The sequence below is a fragment of the Elephas maximus genome, chromosome 1, assembly GCF_024166365.1.
Source record: "Elephas maximus indicus isolate mEleMax1 chromosome 1, mEleMax1 primary haplotype, whole genome shotgun sequence".
Taxonomy (NCBI): domain Eukaryota; kingdom Metazoa; phylum Chordata; class Mammalia; order Proboscidea; family Elephantidae; genus Elephas; species Elephas maximus.
In genome coordinates this window covers 92,371,004-92,389,522 of record NC_064819.1, presented here as the reverse complement: position 1 = coordinate 92,389,522, position 18,519 = coordinate 92,371,004, and the positions used below count along the sequence as shown (strand labels likewise).

The following is an 18,519-nucleotide window of genomic DNA, read 5'->3' as shown; positions in this document are numbered from 1 at the left end:
AAATCCATCCTCCTACAGTCAGCAGATCTTTGAAAAAGGCTCAAAGTCCATTAAATGTGGAAAAGACAATCTCTTTAAAACTGGTGCTGGCAAAACTGAATGTCCATCTGTAAAGAAATTAAAGAGGACCCAGCCCTCACCATACACGAAAACAAATTCAAAATGGATCAAAGACCTAAATAGACAAGCTTAAAACTATAAAGATTAAGGAAGAAAAAATAGAGACAATCTAGGGGCCCTAATATATAGTATTAATAGGATACAAACCATAACTAATAGTGCACTAGCACCAGAACATAAACTGGATTCCTGGGAGATTCTAAAAAATTAAACATCAATGCACATCAATAAAACTTCATCAAAAGAGTAAAAGGAGAACCTAGTGACTAGGAAAAGAATTTTGGCTACAACATATCCGACAAGGGTCTAATCTCTAAAATCTACAAAATACTGCAACATCTCAACAACAAAAAGACAATCCAATTAAAAAATAGGCTAAGAAGGGGGGCCAAGATGGCTGACTAGGTAGACGCTACCTCGGATCCCTCTTGCAACAAAGACTCGGAAAAACAAGTGAATTGATCACATACATGACAATCTACGAACTCTGAACAACAAACACAGATTTAAAGAGTTGACCTGAGTGACAGAGACAGAGAACGAACAACTACGGGGTAGCAGTGACTGTTTTTGGAGCCTGGAGCCAGCGTCCCAGTAAGGTAACCTTGGGGCCGGGCTTAGGACTGGGCGCAGGGGAGCTGAACATGACATCTGTGACGGCACAAACACGGGGCGCAGCCTTAGCCCCCTGAACTGACCCCGGGAGGGTGCCCAGCCAGTCTGCATGGGCAGCACGGCCACGCGGCTGGTGGGAGGAGAAGTCCCCGGGAGGCAGTGACTGGTTTTGGAGCCAGGAGTGCAGCGTCCCAGCCAGGGAACCTTGGCGCCGGGCTTTGGACTGGGCACAGGGGAGCTGAACGTGGCATCCGGTCATGGCGCAAACACAAGGCGCAGCCCTACTCCCCTGAACTAACCCCAGGAGGTGGTCCACTGGTTAGTGGGGGTGGCTCGGCGACGTGGCTGGCGGGAAGAGCAGCGACTGATTTTGGAGCCGGGAGTGCAGCGTCCCAGCAGGGGAACCTTGACGTTGGGCTTTGGATTGGCAGCGGAGGATCTGACCGCGGCTTCAGTAGGCGAGACCCTCGGGGACAATCTCTACACAGCCAGCACACATAGGCGACATGCCCCTCGGGAATCTCACATAAAATAGTCATCCCAAGCAAGATAAGCAACTTTGGCTATATTCCGGGGTGCTACTCTCTGCTGTTTTTCTGAACCCTCCCCTCCCCTTCCCAGGCGGCTTCATTAACATTGGAATTTCCTGAGCCAGAGGGAGAATGGCTCTGGCTCCGCGGCTTTGCTTTTCCCTTTTTTTTTTTTTTTTGGTCGTTTCCTAACCCATTCTTCTGGCCTGAGAGAAGCAACCACAAAAAACCCAGGGAGCAAAAATCCTTCCCTAATTGGACTAAAAACACAGAACCAGCTCCAGCCAAGCATATATGATCCAAATCTCGGGCTTTCATCCTTACAGGGATCAAGGTGGCTGTTATAATGCAAAGGCAGTTCTGATAGGGATCTGACTGCATTTGTTTTAGTGGACTTACTGGAAAAACAAGTTTCCCAGGTCTGATATCTCTGTTTATTCAACAGAGCCCTAACTGACCCACAACAGGGAACTGAGGGCCGAAGCTCCCCCCAGACCACCTAGCCTCTTGCCTTAGGGGTCTAAGGAGGGTGACACCTACCAATCAGTAGAGGTACTTGCATTGGGGCCTAAGGTACAGCTGCAGAGTCCTCCCACCAAGGTGCTATAGGAATAGAGACACACCTACCTCACTGACACTTGGGGGAAGCCTGTCAGCATCCTGCCCCCCCTGGAGTGTGAACCCCACCTGCTAATAGAATCTGGTGCACACAACTATTACCACTACTTCTCGAGGTGGATAGGTGTTAGGGTGCAGCACACACTTGATGACCCAAAATCAGATTCTACTCAAGAATAGTGAATACACTCAGGCATATATATCTGACAACAGCCCAAACCAGCTGGTAATAGGTCATCAGTAAGTAAGGGCTACAACAAACAAGACAGCACAATCTAGTAACCCATCCACGTATATTGAAAGAAAACAAAACAAGATAAGACTCAATGAGCAAATATAGAATAAATCACTGTAATATCTTAGTGATGGCTTGGAGACAGCAGTTGATATCAAACCACATAAAGAAGCAGACCATGACAGCTTCTACAACCCCCCAAACAAAAGAATCAAAATCTTTCCCAAATGAAGATACAATCCTGGAATTATCAGACACAGAATATAAAAAACTAATTTACAGAATGCTTCAAGACATCAGGGATGACCTCAGAAATGAAATAAGACAAACTGCAGAAAAAGCCAAGGAACACACTGATAAAACTGTTGAAGAACTCAAAAAGATTATTCAAGAACATAGTGGAAAAATTAATAAGTTGCAAGAATCCATAGAGAGACAGCATTCAGAAATCCAAAAGATTAACAATAAAATTACAGAATTAGACAATGCAATAGGAAGTCAGAGGAGCAGACTCGAGCAATTAGAATGCAGAGTGGGAAATCTGGAGGACCAGGGAATTAACACCAACATAGCTGAAAAAAAATCAGATAACAGAATTAAAAAAAATGAAGAAACCCTGAGAATCATGTGGGACTCTATCAAGAAGGATAACCTGTGTGTGATTGCAGTCCCAGAACAGGGAGGGAGGACAGAAAGCACAGAGAAAATAGTTGAAGATCTGCTGACAGAAAACTGCCCTGACATCATGAAAGACAAAAGGATATCTAGCCAAGATGCTCATCGAACCCCATTTAAGATTGACCCAAAAAGAAAAACACCAAGACATATTGTCATCAAACTTGCCAAAACCAAAGATAAAGAGAAAATTTTAAAAGCAGCCAGGGATAAAAGAAAGGTCTCCTTCAAGGGAGAATAAATAAGAATAAGTTCAGACTACTCAGCAGAAACCATACAGGCAAGAAGGCAATGGGATGACATATACAGAGCACTGAAGGAGAAAAACTGCCAGCCAAGGAGCATGTATCCAGAAAAACTCTCTCTGAAAGATGAAGGAGAAATTAAGATATTTACAGATAAACACAAGCTTAGAGAATTTGCAAAAACCAAACCAAAGCTACAAGAAATACTAAAGGAAATTGTTTGGTCAGAAAACCAATAATATCAGATACCAGCACAACACAAGGTCACAGAACAGAACATCCTGATATCAACTCAAATAGGGAAATCACAAAAACAAATTAAGATTAATTAAAAAAAATGCTCAAAACAGGGAATCATTGAAGTCAATATGTAAAAGATCACAATAATCAAAAAGAGGGACTAAATACAGTGGCACAGAACTGCCATATATTCAGGGATACAAGGCAATATAGGACAATACAAGTTAGGTATTTACTTAGAAAAATAGGGGTAAATATTAAGGTAACCACAAAGAGGTATAACAACTCCATAACTCAAGATAAAAGCCAAGAAAAACGTAACGACTCAAGAAACATAAAGTCAAATACCATGAAAATGAGGATCTCACAACTTACAAAGAAAAACGTCTCAGCACAAAAATGTAAGTGGAAAAATGAAATTATCAACAACACACATAAAAAGGCATCAAAATGACAACACTAAACACTTACTTATCTATAATTATGCTGAATGTAAATGGACTAAATGCACCAATAAAGAGACAGAGAGTATTGGACTGGATAAAGAAACACGATCCATCTATATGCTGCCTACAAGAGACACACCTTAGACTTAGAGACACAAACAAACTAAAACTCAAAGGATGGAAAAAAATATATCAAGCAAACAATAAGTAAAAAAGAAGTAGCAATATTCATTTCCGACAAAATAGACTTTAGACTTAAATCCACCACAAAGGATAAAGAAGGACACTACATAATGATAAAAGGGAGAATTGATCAGGAAGATATAACCATATTAAATATTTAGGCACCCAATGACAGGGCTGCAAGATACATAAGTCAAATTTTAACAGAACTGAAAAGTGAGATAGACACCTCCACAATTATAGTAGGAGACTTCAACACACCACTTTTGGAGAAGGACAGGACATCCAGCAAGAAGCTCAATAGAGACACGGAAGACCTAATTACAACAATCAACCAACTTAACCTCATTGACTTATACAGAACTCTCCACCCAACTGCTGCAAAGTATACTTTTTTTTCTAGTGCACATGGAACATTCTCTAGAATAGATCACATATTAGGTCATAAAACAAACCTTTGCAGAATCCAAAACATCGAAATATTACAAAGCATCTTCTCAGACCACAAGGCAATAAAAGTAGAAATCAATAACAGAAAAACCAGGGAAAAGAAATCAAATACTATACCCTCCTGAAAAAAGACTGGGTTATAGAAGACATTAAGGAGGGAATAAAGAAATTCATAGATTGCAACGAGAATGAAAATACTTCCTATCAAAACCTCTGGGACACAGCAAAAGCAGTCCTCAGAGGGCAATTTATATCGATAAATGCACACATACATAAAGAAGAAAGAGCCAAAATCAGAGAACTGTCTCTACGACTTGAACAAATAGAAAGTGAGCAACAAAAGAATCCATCAGGCACCAGAAGAAAACAAATAATAAAAATTAGAGCTGAACTAAATGAATTAGAGAACAGAAAAACAGTTGAAAGAATTAACAAAGCCCAAAGCTGGTTCTTTGAAAAAACTAACAAAATCGATAAACCGTTGGCTACACTGACTAAAGAAATACAGGAACGGAAACAAATAACTCGAATAAGAAACGAGAAGGGCCACATCACAACAGACCCAACTGAAATTAAAAGAATCATATCAGATTTTTACGAAAAGTTGTACTCTAACAAATTTGCAAACCTGGAAGAAATGGATGAATTACTGGAAAAACACTACCTACCTCAACTAACACAATCAGAAGTAGAACAACTAAATAGATCCATAACAAAAAAAGAGATTGAAAAGGTAATCAAAAAATTCCCAACTAAAAAAAGCCCTGGCCCGGACTCTTCACTGAAGAGTTCTACCAAACTTTCAGAGAAGAGTTAACACCACTACTACTAAAGGTATTTCAAAGCATAGAAAAGGATGGAGTACTACTTAACTCTTTCTATGAAGCCACCATCTCCCTGATACCAAAACCAGGTAAAAAAGAAGAGTTAACACCACTACTACTAAAGGTATTTCAAAGCATAGAAAAGGATGGAGTACTACTTAACTCTTTCTATGAAGCCACCATATCCCTGATACCAAAACCAGGTAAAGACACCACAAGAAAAGAAAATTATAGACCTATATCCCTCATGAATATTGATGCAAAAATCCTCAACAAAATTCTAGCCAATAGAATTCAACAACATGTCAAAAAAACAATCCACCATGACCAAGTGGGATTCATACCAGGTTTTTATGCAAGGTTGGTTTAATATTAGAAAAACCATTAATGTAATCCACCATATAAATAAAACAAAAGACAAACACTACATGGTCTTATCAATTGATGAAGAAAAGGCATTTGACAAAGTCCAACACCCATTCACGATAAAAACTCTCAGCAAAATAGGAATTGAAGGAAAATTCCTCAACATAATAAAGGGCATCTATACAAAGCCAACGGACAACATCATTCTAAAGGGAGAGATCCTGAAAGCATTTCCCTGGAGAACGGGAACCAGACAAGGATGCCCTTCATCACCGCTCTTATTCAACATTGTGCTAGAAGTCCTAGCCAGAGCAATTAGGCTAGACAACGAAATAAAGGGCATCCGGATTGGCAAGGAAGAAGTAAAATTATCTCTATTTGCAGATGACATGGTCTTATACACAGAAAACCCTAAGGAATCCCCCAGAAAACTACTGAAGCTAATAGAAGAGTTCAGCAGAGTCTCAGGTTACAAGATAAACATACAAAAATCACTTGGATTCCTCTACATCAACAAAAAGAACATCAAAGGGGAAATCGCCAAATGAATACCATTCACAGAAGCCCCCAAATAAAATACTTAGGAATAATTCTTACCAAAGATGTAAAAGACCTATACAAAGAAAACTACAAAGCACTAGTGCAAGAAACTAAAAGGGACCTACATAAGTGGAAAAACGTACCTTGCTCATGGATAGGAAGACTTAACATAGTAAAAATGTCTATTCTACCAAAAGCCATCTATACATGCAAGGCATTTCCGATCCAAATTCTAATTACATTTTTTAATGTGGTGGAGAAACAAATCACCAACTTCATATGGAAGGGAAAGAAGCCCCGGATGAGTAAAGCATTACTGAAAAAGAAGAAGAAATTGGGAGGCCTCACTCTACCTGATTTTAGAACATGTTATACAGCCTCAGTAGTCAAAACAGCGTGGTACTGGTACCACAGCAGGCACATAGACCAGTGGAACAGAATTGAGAACCCAGATATAAATCCATCCACATATGAGCAGCTGATATTTGACAAAGGCCCAGTGTCAGTTAATTGGGGAAAAGATAGTCTTTTTAACAAATGGTGCTGGCCTAACTGGATATCCATTTGCAAAAAAAATGAAACAGGACCTATTCCTCACACCACGCACAAAAACTAACTCCAAGTGGATCAAAGACCTAAACATAAAGACTAAAACAATAAAGATCATGGAAGAAAAAACAGGGACAACGTTAGGAGCCCTAATACAAGGCATAAACAGAATACAAAACATTACCAAAAATGACAAAAAGAAACCAGATAACTGGGAGCTCCTAAAAATCAAACACCTATGCTCATCTAAAGACTTCACCAAAAGAGTAAAAAGACCACCTACAGACTGGGAAAGAATTTTCAGCTATGACATCTCCGACCAGCGCCTGATTTCAAAAATCCACGTGATTCTGCTAAAACTCAACCGCAAAAAGCAAACAACCCAATTAAAAAGTGGGCAAAGGATATGAACACTCACTTCACTAAAGAAGATACTCAGGCAGCTAACAGATACATGAGAAAATGCTCTTGATCATTAGCCATTAGAGAAATGCAAATTAAAACTACAATGAGATTCCATCTCACTCCAACAAGGCTGGCATTAATCCAAAAAACACAAAATAATAAATGTTGGAGAGGCTGCGGAGAGATTGGAACTCTTATACACTGCCAGTGGGAATGTAAAAGGGTACAACCTTTGTGGAAATCTATCTGGCATTTTCTTAAAAAGTTAGAAATAGAACTACCATAGAACCCAGAAATCCCACTCCTCGGAATATACACCAGAAAAACAAGAGCCTTTACACGAACAGATGTATGCACACCCATGTTCATTGCAGCACTGTTTACAATAGCAAAAAGCTGGAAGCAACGAAGGTGCCCATCAACAGATGAATGGTTAAAAAAATTATGGTATAGTCACACAATAGGATACTACGCATTGGTAAAGAACAGTGACGAATCTGTGAAACATTTCATAACATGGAGGAACCTGGAAGGCATTATACTGAGTGAAATTAGTCAGATGCAAAAGGACAAATATTGTATAAGACCACTATTATAAGATCTTGAGAAACCGTATAAACTGAGAAGAACACATTCTTTTGTGGTTATGAGAGGGGGGAGGGAGGGAGGGTGGGAGAGGGTTATTTACTGATTAGATAGTAGATAGGAACTTTTTTAGGTGAGGGGAAGGACAATACTCAATACAGGGAAGGTCAGCTCAACTGGACTGAACCAAAAGCAAAGAGGTTCCCTGGATAAACTGAATGCTTTAAAGGTCAGCGGAGCAAGGGCAGGCGTTTGGGGACTATGGCTTAAGGGGACTTCTAAGTCAATTGGCAAAATAAATTCTATTATGAAAACATTCTGCATCCCACTTTGAAGTGTGGCGTCTGGGGTCTTAAATGCCAACAAGCTGCCATCTAAGATGCATCAGTTGGTCTCATCCTACCTGGATCTAAGGAGAATGAAGAACACCGAGGTCACACGATAACTATGAGCCCAAGAGACAGAAAGGGCCACATGAACTAGAGACTTACTTCATCCTGAGACCAGAAGAATTAGACGGTGCCCGGACACAACGGATGACTGCCCTGACAGGGAGCACAACAGAGAAACCCTGAGGGAGCAGGAGAACAGTGGGATGCAGACCCCAAATTCTCATAAAAAGACCAGACTTAATGGTCTAACTGAGACTAGAAGAACCCCAGTGGTCATGGTCCCCAAACCTTCTGTTGGCCCAGGATAGGAACCATTCCCGAAGACAACTCATCAGACATGGAAGGGACTGGACAATGGGTTGGAGAGAGATAGTGATGAAGAGTGAGCGACTTTTATCAGGTGGACACTTGAGACTGTGTTGGCATCTCCCGTCTGGAGGGGAGATAGGAGGGTAGAGAGGGTTAGAAGCTGGGAAAATGGTCACGAAGGAAGAGACTTGGAAGGAGGGAGCGGGCTGACTCATTAAAAAAAAAAAATTAGGGAGAGAGTAAATGGGAGTATGTAGTAAGGTGTATATAAGTTTATATGTGACAGAGTAACTTGATTTGTAATCTTTCACTTACAGCACAATAAAAATTATTAAAAAAAAATGGACATCCCCCGTTGTCTTGTACTGACTCATGCCAAAGCCCATGTGGTACAGAGTAGAACCGCTCCATGGGGTTTTCTTGGCTGAAATCTTGAGGGAAAGAGATCAGCAGCCCTTTTCTTCCCCAGGGACCCTGAGTGGGCTCCGAGTGCCAACCTTTCTGTTATATCCTTTAGATGTTAACAATTCATAAACACAGTCAATGCGTGTGCACTGGTGAGGGCATTTTTGACTGTTGAACACTTGCAGCTTTGAAGACGTTAAAGTTCCTACACTCTTCTGGTTAAAATATACAGTAACAAATTGTGCTTTCATGAGCTGCTTTGTATTGAAGACAGACGTGGGACTCAGACGAACTCAGCTATGAAATGAAGATAATTTTAATATATACTAACCCAGAAGTCATAGATACATTGTTTGGGAAAGTCAAACTTCAGACCTTTATGAGCCTGACTGCAGAGCCTTTCAGACACATTTATACATGAATGGACAAAATCACTTCTCTTACAGATTAAATTCCTGATGGTTTGGGGTTATGAAAGTTGAGCTAGCCACTGCTGTTAATAAAAAGGAAATGTGTTTCTGTGGGAACATCTATTTGGTGTCTTCAGACACAACCTCGTCTAGGTTTAAAGAGGAGACCCTTGGTCCTTCTACCTTCATTCCTAAGGTGAGCTCACTCTGTGGCATCAAAATCTTTGGGGGTGAATTTTATTTTCCAGAAGTCGCGGTGAGGGTGGGGGTGGGGGGAGGAGAAACAAGAGGTGGAAGGTAGAGAGTCCAGTTCAGGGAAAGGCATTCCAAGAAGGGAAGAGGAGGAAAAGCGCTGGCCCCAGTCTGGGTTTCTGTCCCAGGTTTCCTCTGACAGCCCAAGGTAGGACTCAGGGAGCCAGTGTGAGAAAGTGTGGTCCATACCTGAGGAGAGGCGTCAGGACAAACTCCCTGCACCTGGGCTTGGCTCTCAGGCCCCGAGGGCGGTGTCTGACGTGAGAAAGCCAAGCGCTGGGGATTCCTGGTCTCCCCAGAGTTTCACTTCTCCCGCTCACAACCTGTTTCAGTTCTTTCTGCCTGGACACAGGACAGGACAACAGTTCTCATTTCCACTGATTGGTTTCTGCAGTAGCCAATCAGTGTCTCCTCGGATCCTGGTTATAAGGTCCTCAGGGGCCCACTGGAACTCCATCTCCCCAGACTCCAGTGATCATGGTGATGACTTTCCAGATCCTCCTCTTGTTGCTCTCCGGGACCCTGCCCCTGACCCAGACCCGGGCGGGTAAGTGTGGGGTTAGGAGGGCAACAGCCTCTTCGGAGGGAATAGGAGAGAGGGGACCACCCAGTTGGAGCTCAGGACCCTAGGGGAAGCCACGTCACCACCACCCCCTCCCAGAGCCCCCTCTCCCGCCCCGGCCCCCGCCTCTCCCACCCCTGTGTCCTGGCCCTGCTCCTCCCGCCGCCCCTATTTCGCCAACCAGCCCCTTCTCGCCCCTCCCCGCCCCCATCGGTCCCGGACCCGGGCGCCGCACAGGGAGAGGGTCGGTCGTCTCAGCCGCTCCCCACTCCCAGGCTCACACTCCCTGAACTATTTCTTCACCGCCCTGTCCCGGCCCGGCGTCGGGGAGCCCCGTGTCATCGCCGTCGGCTACGTGGACGACAAGCAGTTCGGACACTTTGACAGGGACGCGGTGAATCCGAGAGCGGAGCCGCGGACGCCGTGGGCGGAGCAGGAGGGGCCGGAGCATTGGGCAGAGCAGACGTGCAGAGCCAAGGACATCGCACAGGCTCTCCGAGTGGGCCTGCGGGCCCTGCGTGGCTACTACAACCACAGCGACAGCAGTGAGTGACGCCAGATCGCAGCTCACGGGTCCCCTCGCCCACGCAGACCGGTCGCCCTGAATCTCCGGGTCCCAACTTCACACTGAGGCCTTGGGACCCGCCCAGCCCCTCGACCCCGGAAGAGCCGCGGGGATTCGCTGGAGTTTTCAGTTTAGGCCAAAACGGCGAAGCAGGCTGGGCCGACCGCAGGGGCGGTCAGGTTCTCACACCATCCAGGCGCTGTCTACCTGCGAGGTGAGGTCGGACCGGCGCTTCCTCCGCGGGTGCCGTCGGATAGTGAACGAGGACCTGCGCTCCTGGACGGCGGCGGACGGCGCGGCTCAGATCATTCGGCGTGAGTGGGAGGAGGCCGGTGAGGCGGAGCGCGTCAGAGCCTTCCTGGAGGGGGAGTGTGTGGAGTTGCTGTGTAGATACCTGGAGAAAGGGAAGGAGACCCTGCTGCGAACAGGTTAGAGGGGCCGCGGGGCACCTCCCTTATCTCCTCTCAGGCTGGGACTGCTCCCCCAGCTGGTGTCACACAAGGAGGGGAGACAAATGGCATCAGCACCAGAATACCCACCTCGCATGGGTCGGGAGAGAGCGGAGTCCACCGGAGTTTCCAGGTCCTGTACCAGAGAGAGACTTGCCCAGAGGACTGGTAAGGGTCTCAGGGATAATTAAGGGCTCCAGTCTCTGAGGATGGCGAGGGAGACGGATGCTGAAATAACTGATGGGCAGTTCCCGTTGCACCTGTCACTGGCCTCAGGGTACTTTCTCTCTCAGGCCTTGTTCTCTGCCCACACTCAACCTCTTTAGAGGTCTGACTCCAGCTTTTCTGAGTCTCTCTGGTCAGGACCAGAAGTACCTGTTCTTCCCCTCAGAGACCTAGAACCTGTTATCCTGGACTCACCCAAATTCTAGAGCTTTCCAAGGAATAGATTATTCTACACCCCTGGGTACAAGCTGAGGTTTGGGTTTTGCTCTCCATCCCCCATCCCAGTTGTCCTGTTCATTCTCAGGATGGTCATGTGAGCCCTGCTCAAGCGGCCCATGGAGGCAATGGAAAGTTCCTAAGCTTTCTGACCCTTCCACTCAGATCCCCCAAAGGCTTATGTGACCCACCACCCCATCTCTGACCATGAGGTCACGCTGAGGTGCTGGGCCCTGGGCTTCTATCCTGCGGAGATCACACTGAACTGGCAGCGAGATGGAGAGGACCAGACCCAGGACACAGAGCTTGTGGAGACCAGGCCTGCCGGGGATGCGACCTTCCAGAAGTGGGCCGCGCTGGTGGTTCCCTCTGGAGAGGAGCAGAGATATGTGTGCCGTGTGCAGCACAAGGGGCTCTCTAAGCCCCTCACCCTGAGATGGGGTAAGGAGGGACAAGGGCAAAGCCTCTTCTCAGGTTGCTCTTTTGGGCACCTCCAGCAGGGTCAGGGGTGAGACCTAGAGGTCAGGGCCCCTTCTCTTCCCTTTTCTTCCCTTCCTAGAGGTGCTTCCTCATCCCACCACTTCCATCCTGGGAATCATTGCTGGCCTGGTTCTCCTAGGAGCTGTGGTCACTGGAGTTGTGATCTGGATAAAGAAGAGTTCAGGTAGGGGAGGAGCTGGGGTCTGAGCTTTCTTATCCCACTGGTGGCTTTCAAGCCCCAGGTAAGAGTTTGTTCCTGTCCTGCCTTACTTTAGAAGCCACCATCTGCACACACACACCTATCCAGTCTGGGGCCCTGTGTGCTAACACTTACTATTATGTAAAGCACATGAGAACATGAAGGACAAACCTCTCACCTTGGACAATTCCGGTGATGAGAGTTGATTCTCAGCAGTCACAGGTCAGAAGGGAAGGTCTCTGCTGAGGACAGACCTGCAGGAGGGTGGTTGGTCCAGTTCCCACACATCTTTACTCTTGTTTCTGGATCCTGCCCTGGGTCTGTGTTCACAGTTCTAGAAACTTCCCTGAGTTCGGGGACTAGCTGGTTCTTCTAGAACTTATGGCCCTACCTCCTTCCTGGTCTCTCACAGGACCTTTCTTCCTACAGGTGGAAAAAGAAGGAACTATGTTCAGACCCTTAGGACATTGTAGACAGAAGCCCATTAGCCATTCTCCCCCACCCCATAATTCTTTCTTTAGTTTCTCTCCTCCTGTGGGCTCTGACCAGATCCTGTGTTTGTTCTTCTCCAGTTGGTGACACTGCCTAGGGCTCTGATGTGTCTCTCACAGATTCTAAAGATGTGGTCCTGGAGGGCCTGATGTTGGGGAGGGGTTGGGGTAGAGGGGAAATGTCTGGGTTACGGGGATTTGGGGATTTGGACATTTTTGGACATTTTGAGCTTGTGATGAGCTGTTCAGCATATCAACATTTACAGTGATGTACTTGTTAATGATTTTTTTCTTCTGTAGTGTGAGCTTCATGCCTTGCGTGGGACTGAGTGAGACAAGATTTGTTCACTTCTTACTTTGTGACTCCAAGAACCCCTGACTTATCTTCCTGCAACTTTGTTCTGAATGTGTCTGTGTTCCTATCAGCATAATGTGAGGATGTGGGGAGACTAGCCCACCTCTGCTCAGTAGGACCCCCTCCCCACACTGACTTGTGTATTTTCCCTGATCAACATTCCTATTCCAGAAGAGGCAGGGCTAGAACTTCTCCATCCCTATCATAATTTTGTGTTGCTCTGAGCTGAGCAGCTTCTCACTTTCCTATTGAAATTAGAACCTGGGTATGAATTTTTTTCAATTTCTTGCTAAGAGGTGGGGTTGACGAGTTAATTAAAGGTGAGGAATACTCAAAATTTGAGAGAGGAAATAAATGGAAGATCTGAGAACCTTCCAGAATTTGCATCTTTGCTATGCTGATTCTGTCACAAGTGGGGTCAGGGGGATGCTGTGGAGGAGCAGAGCATGGATGAGGCATGTGCCCCACATGTGCACATACATATTTGCGTATGTGCAGAATGTATTCTAAATTCTAAGCAATCATGAGACTGTTTGTATAAGGACTCTGCTGTCCAATCTGACTGGGCCATACACACAAAGACACTTTACAGATTGTTGGCAATCAAAAGGTGTTATTATTATTTATACAAAGCAAACAAAAAACATGGGAACATACTTGAAGTGAACCGGTCCCTTCCATCCCCATGAGTACCCCATTTAGCATCGTAGGAGAGGAACCCACTTATGTCTAAAAAGGGAGCCCATTTACTCATCCCAAACTACCCATGTCTCTTTTTATGTGACTGGGTGGCCATTCTTTGAATCAGGTGTTACCAGCTATGTATTTCTCTAAGCAAGTGTGTCACCAGCTCAGGTCAGGTGCAGCATAACTGTGTTTGTTCTCTCTCTGAACTGTCTCTCTGTGGCTGTCCTTGGCTGGGCCTGGACCCCTGTGCTATTGGTCTAACTCTCAACCAGCAGCTTTGGCGAGAATCCTGAGCCAGGGCCAGGCTTAAGCTAGCATTATGACAGCACTTGATGCAAAACTGTTTACAGGTAACACCTGTATGGTGAAGGAGCACTGCTGGTTCAACTTTTAAGCACTTGGCTGCTAACTGAAAGGTTAGTGGTTAGCACCCACTCAGGGGCTCTGTGGGAAAAAAACCTGACAATCTGGTTCTGTAAAGATTACAGCCTAGAAAACCTTATGGGGGCAGTTCTACTGTGTCACATGAGGTCAGTGGGAATCGAAAATCGACTCAACAGCGCCTACCGAAGACAATCTGTACAGTGCATGCCCAAGCCTCTGAGGGCAACCTCTTGGCCCTCTAGGGTTACTGTTCTCAGCACAACCAAGGAGTCTGCCAGTGTCAAAGGCAAACCAGCTCAGCCCCCATCTGCTCAGTAGGCCAATTCTGCTACTGCTGCCCTGACTGCTCTCTCTGCCACTGGGCACCTACTGCACCTTTGCCCTCAGCTCTGCCCTGGGTCCCTTCTAGGCCTCTCTGCCACTGGCTTTGCCATTTTTTCCTCTCAGTCTTCAGTGTTATCAGCTCAGTGTTATAGCCCTTTACCCATATTATAACTCCTTTTTGGGGATGTCTAGGAGATTCTCAGCTAAAGGACCCCAGAACTGAAGGACACACTCTTCTTCAGACTCTTGTTGATCAGGAAGCCCCCCACAAACTTCTGTGAGACTGCCTACTTTTATAGACAAACTGCTTGTTAATTTCAAGGTGTGGCTTTCTATATGCCTACCGTGATGTGTGTCACGTTGGCTGGGCAATGATTCTCAGTGTTTTGGCAGTCATATAATGTTGTGAGCACTTCCCTGTTGAGAGTTGATATGTGATCACCCTCGTGATGGCATCTGCTGTGAGTAGCCAATCAGTTGAGGGGAAATTTCCTTGGCAGTGTGGCCTGCATGGAGTGTGGGGGGATGTTCAGGAAGGGGTTCTGGGGCTCATTCTGGGTCCTGAAGCTGGCTTCTGTTGGTCTGACCTCTGATTCTTGGGACTTGAGCTAGCAGCTTACCTGTGGTCTTGCCTGCCGATCTTGGGATTCAATGATCTTCACAGCGTGTGAGCAACAACTGTGCTGTCTGGCCTGCCAATCTTGGGTTTGCCATCCCCTGTGGCTATGTGCACCAGGAGAAGCCTTTTTCCTCACCCACGGACTTGGGACGTTACAGCTTCTACACCCTCATGAGCTATTTCCTTGATGTAAGTCTCTCTCTGTATATATGGAGAGAACCCAGTCTAAGACACCTACCAATCCAGCCTATCTTATTGGGTGGATGTAAACCAGCCAGTCCTGTTGAGTTGATTGCAAGCTATTTATGCAGATAGCAAAACAGCCAATACTTGCAAGCACTTATACAGTTAGCAAGCAGACCAATCGCTGCAAGACACAAAGAGAATAATCATTTGGCAGACTGTGTTCCAAAAATCATTTTGAGAGAATTACAAACCCAGGGACAGAAAGACCCTTTAAAGGAACCCACTACATTGAAACATAGAAATAAATCAAGTGTTTAGATTAGAAAGTGGTAAGTGCTATGGGAAGATGACTCAGAGTGGGGGAATGTGGGGAGAGGGAAGATGGCTGTTGTAACTCAGGTGGTCGGCATGAGCTTCATTGAGAAGGTGACCTTTGAGGAAAGATTTGAAGAACATGAAGGAACTAGCCATGAAGATGTCTGGCATAATATTTCCAGGCGGGTGGGACATCCACTATAAATCCACCACCAGCAGGCAGGAGGCCAGTGTAGCTGCAGCAGAGTCATTGAGATGAAGTCAGAAGTGCTGCTAGATTGTGTAGGGCCTGAGGGTGTAGGAAGGGTTCTGACTTTTACTGAGGGAGATGGGGAGTTGCAAGACAGTTTTGAACCAAGGAGAGATATGGTGTGACTCCACTTTTGAAAGGGTCACTCTGGCTTCTGTGCTGAGAATAGAAAGAAGAGGCCAGGGGTGAGTGAGGCAGTAGGAAATCTGAGAAATATGTGCTGCATTCCAGCTAGAGATGTTGGTTGCTTTGCCTGTGTGTGAGCAATGAAAGTAGTGGGAAGTGATTGGACTCTGCGTATATTTTAAAGCTGGATGTTACAGGATTTCCTAATGGATGAAATTTGTGGTATGAGAGAGGGGAACCAGGGAGGACACCAACTGTTTTGGTCTGTGTAAATAGGAAGATGGAGCTGATGTCAGTAGAGATGGGGAGACTGTGGAAGGAGTATGCTTGAGAAGGGGCATCGCAGGCATGCAGTTTCAGAGATGTTATATCTGAGATGCCTATTAGAAATGTCAGTTTTTTGAGTTGTCAGCTGGATATACGAGTCTAGACTTTAGGGAAAAGTCTGGGCTGGAGAAATAGATTTGGGAAATTAAACATAATATGATTTATGTTTAAAGTTTTGAGTAAGGATGAACTCACCAAGGGAGTGATTAGCTACAGAAGAAAAAGGAACAAAGACTGAACCCTGGATCATCCAGTGCTAAGCAATCTGATAAGCCCACACTCAAAACGCAGACTGGAGAGTCCTGGTACTGTCTGTGTCTATAAAGCTCACAGATCAGGGAGTCTAAACTGTACTGTGCACAGGAATCACCTGGAAATCTCATTAATATTCAAAAGGTCTGGAATAGAGCATAAGACTCTGTATTTGTAATAAGGTTGATGCTGATGCTGCCAGTCTTCAGATTATGGAATTCCCAGCATGGATGTATATCAGCCTCAGCGACTGAGTTTGTTAAGCAAGCAGTTCCTGGGTCCTGTGCCCAATATGGAGCCCTGGTGGCGGGTGTTTCAAAGCTTGGCTGCTTACCAAAATATCCGTAGTTCGAATCCACCAGCCATGCCTTGGAAACCCCATCGGGCAGTTCTACTCTGTTCTATAGGGTCAAAATCAACTCAACGGCAACAGATTTGGTTTAATTCATCAGTTAGTTTGGTGTGTTCTTGAATTTATACACATGGATATCTGGTCTTCTGTGTCTGACTTTTTTGCTCACTTTTTTTTTTCCTGGGATTCATCCATGTGTATGTGCATAGTGACAGTTCATTCATTTACATTCCTGTGTAGCATTCTATGCTTCAGTTTTTGTTTCTTTCCTGTGGCATCTGCCAAAAGGCTTACTCAGTTTCTCAGCTCTCGACCACCACACTGAACTTGACAACTTGAAGCAAAGAATGTTACAAATATGGGGCCCACACATATGGAATTTCTTCTTTCTAAATCTGGCTCCATCAAGTCCTCACTGCCCTGGTAACTCCAGTGCCTTCATGTGGTTGTTCTTCCCTCTTGGCCAGCTTTTGTAGTAGCTCTGGAAGGAAGGTTGGTCTGAAACAGTCCGGTTGGACATCATTGGAGTTGAAACACTGACTAGTTTCTTTTAAGACAGATTTGAAATTTCTGAATCTCTACACCCTCGTGACATGATTTCTGAGAGGCAGGGAAGAAACTTGCATCAATTAACTCATAGTTTTCAGCCCAGAAATCCAGTAGGAGATGAAAAAGCTACTGACAGCCCTTAATCTTCCCCAAAATACAGCCCTTCCTTCACTTCTGACAGCTGAACAAGGCCTAGTCCATAGAATTGCATTTTAACTAATGGCTTAGAGCAGCCTGCTGTGAGGTGAGGGCATTTCTGACCTGTGTTCACAACCTAAAGACAAACACAGATGGTAGGAACTTCCACAGCTTTAAGGAAGGATACTGTATTGTTGGAAGGGTGTAGGGTGTCTTGAATTTAAATTGCTGCTAATGTGACAATGTTCAATTGGGGGTGGGGAGGGGTTACTCAGTCCTGGTGTGTAATTGTGCATATTTGCACCAGCAGAGGTTTCATCCTCAATGTCTCACTAATTACGCTGTGTCCCTGAGCCCCACCTGCAACCAGCAGGCTGCTTGGAGCCAAGCTGCCCTGGTCCAGCCTCACCCACATAGTAGACAGGGACTGTCATGCACACCTGCTGTCTGTCCTGCATACTGTGCTCCAGGAGGATGGATGGTCAGCCAGATGTCGGGGTGGTCAATAGGGAACTCCTTCCATAGGAGCCAGAGCCCTAGCACCAGAATCTGTAGCTGCTGCCCAGCTCGAAGCCTTGGCTCAGCCACAGCATGTGATGCTCTAAGGAGCATCCCCTGCCTGTGACCCCCAAACCCCTAGGTTAACCACCAAAACCAAGATTTGAGGCCGGAACTATAGGGTTCCTAAGTTCAGGGGTTGGGTAGCAAAGAGTAGGGTCTGAGGGCATCTAGACTTAAGATCCGGGTGCTGGGGTCTGAAGGAGAAAAAGGAAGGATCCCAGAATCCATGGGTGGGAACTGCAGAGGGGACAGGGCAGCCCTGGAGTCCTGGGGGATGGGTAGCCGGTCACCTGGAATGTGTCTTACTGCTGAGATCCTTGTGTCCAGGATGGTGTACAGTCTTCATGTCTTCTCCATGGTCCTCCAGGGCCGCTGGGTCTAGTACAGCAGCTCTCCTTGTTGTAGGTGATGAAGGCACAACTGAGGCCATGACTGTGGGCTGCTTGGGGCTGAGCTCACACATATCTGTGAGGGGAATTTGGGACTAGGGCTAGTCCACCCATGGTGGCACAG

At 45.6% G+C, this 18,519-nt stretch overlaps 2 protein-coding genes across 2 annotated transcripts in view; both read left to right on the top strand.

Moving 5' to 3' along the window:
* LOC126078111 (HLA class I histocompatibility antigen, A alpha chain-like) overlaps window positions 1-18,519 on the top strand; it is a 598,109-nt gene that overhangs the window by 485,097 nt on the left and 94,493 nt on the right. The window lies entirely within an intron of this gene.
* LOC126078223 (HLA class I histocompatibility antigen, A alpha chain-like) overlaps window positions 9,870-18,519 on the top strand; it is a 102,475-nt gene continuing 93,825 nt past the window's right edge. Inside the window, exons 1-5 of the mRNA XM_049888472.1 lie at window positions 9,870-9,941; window positions 10,232-10,501; window positions 10,701-10,949; window positions 11,577-11,852; window positions 11,971-12,361. Coding sequence (XP_049744429.1) covers window positions 9,872-9,941; window positions 10,232-10,501; window positions 10,701-10,949; window positions 11,577-11,852; window positions 11,971-12,098 — 993 coding nt within the window. The 5' untranslated portion in view covers window positions 9,870-9,871 and the 3' untranslated portion in view covers window positions 12,099-12,361. The remainder of the gene's footprint in view (window positions 9,942-10,231; window positions 10,502-10,700; window positions 10,950-11,576; window positions 11,853-11,970; window positions 12,362-18,519) is intronic.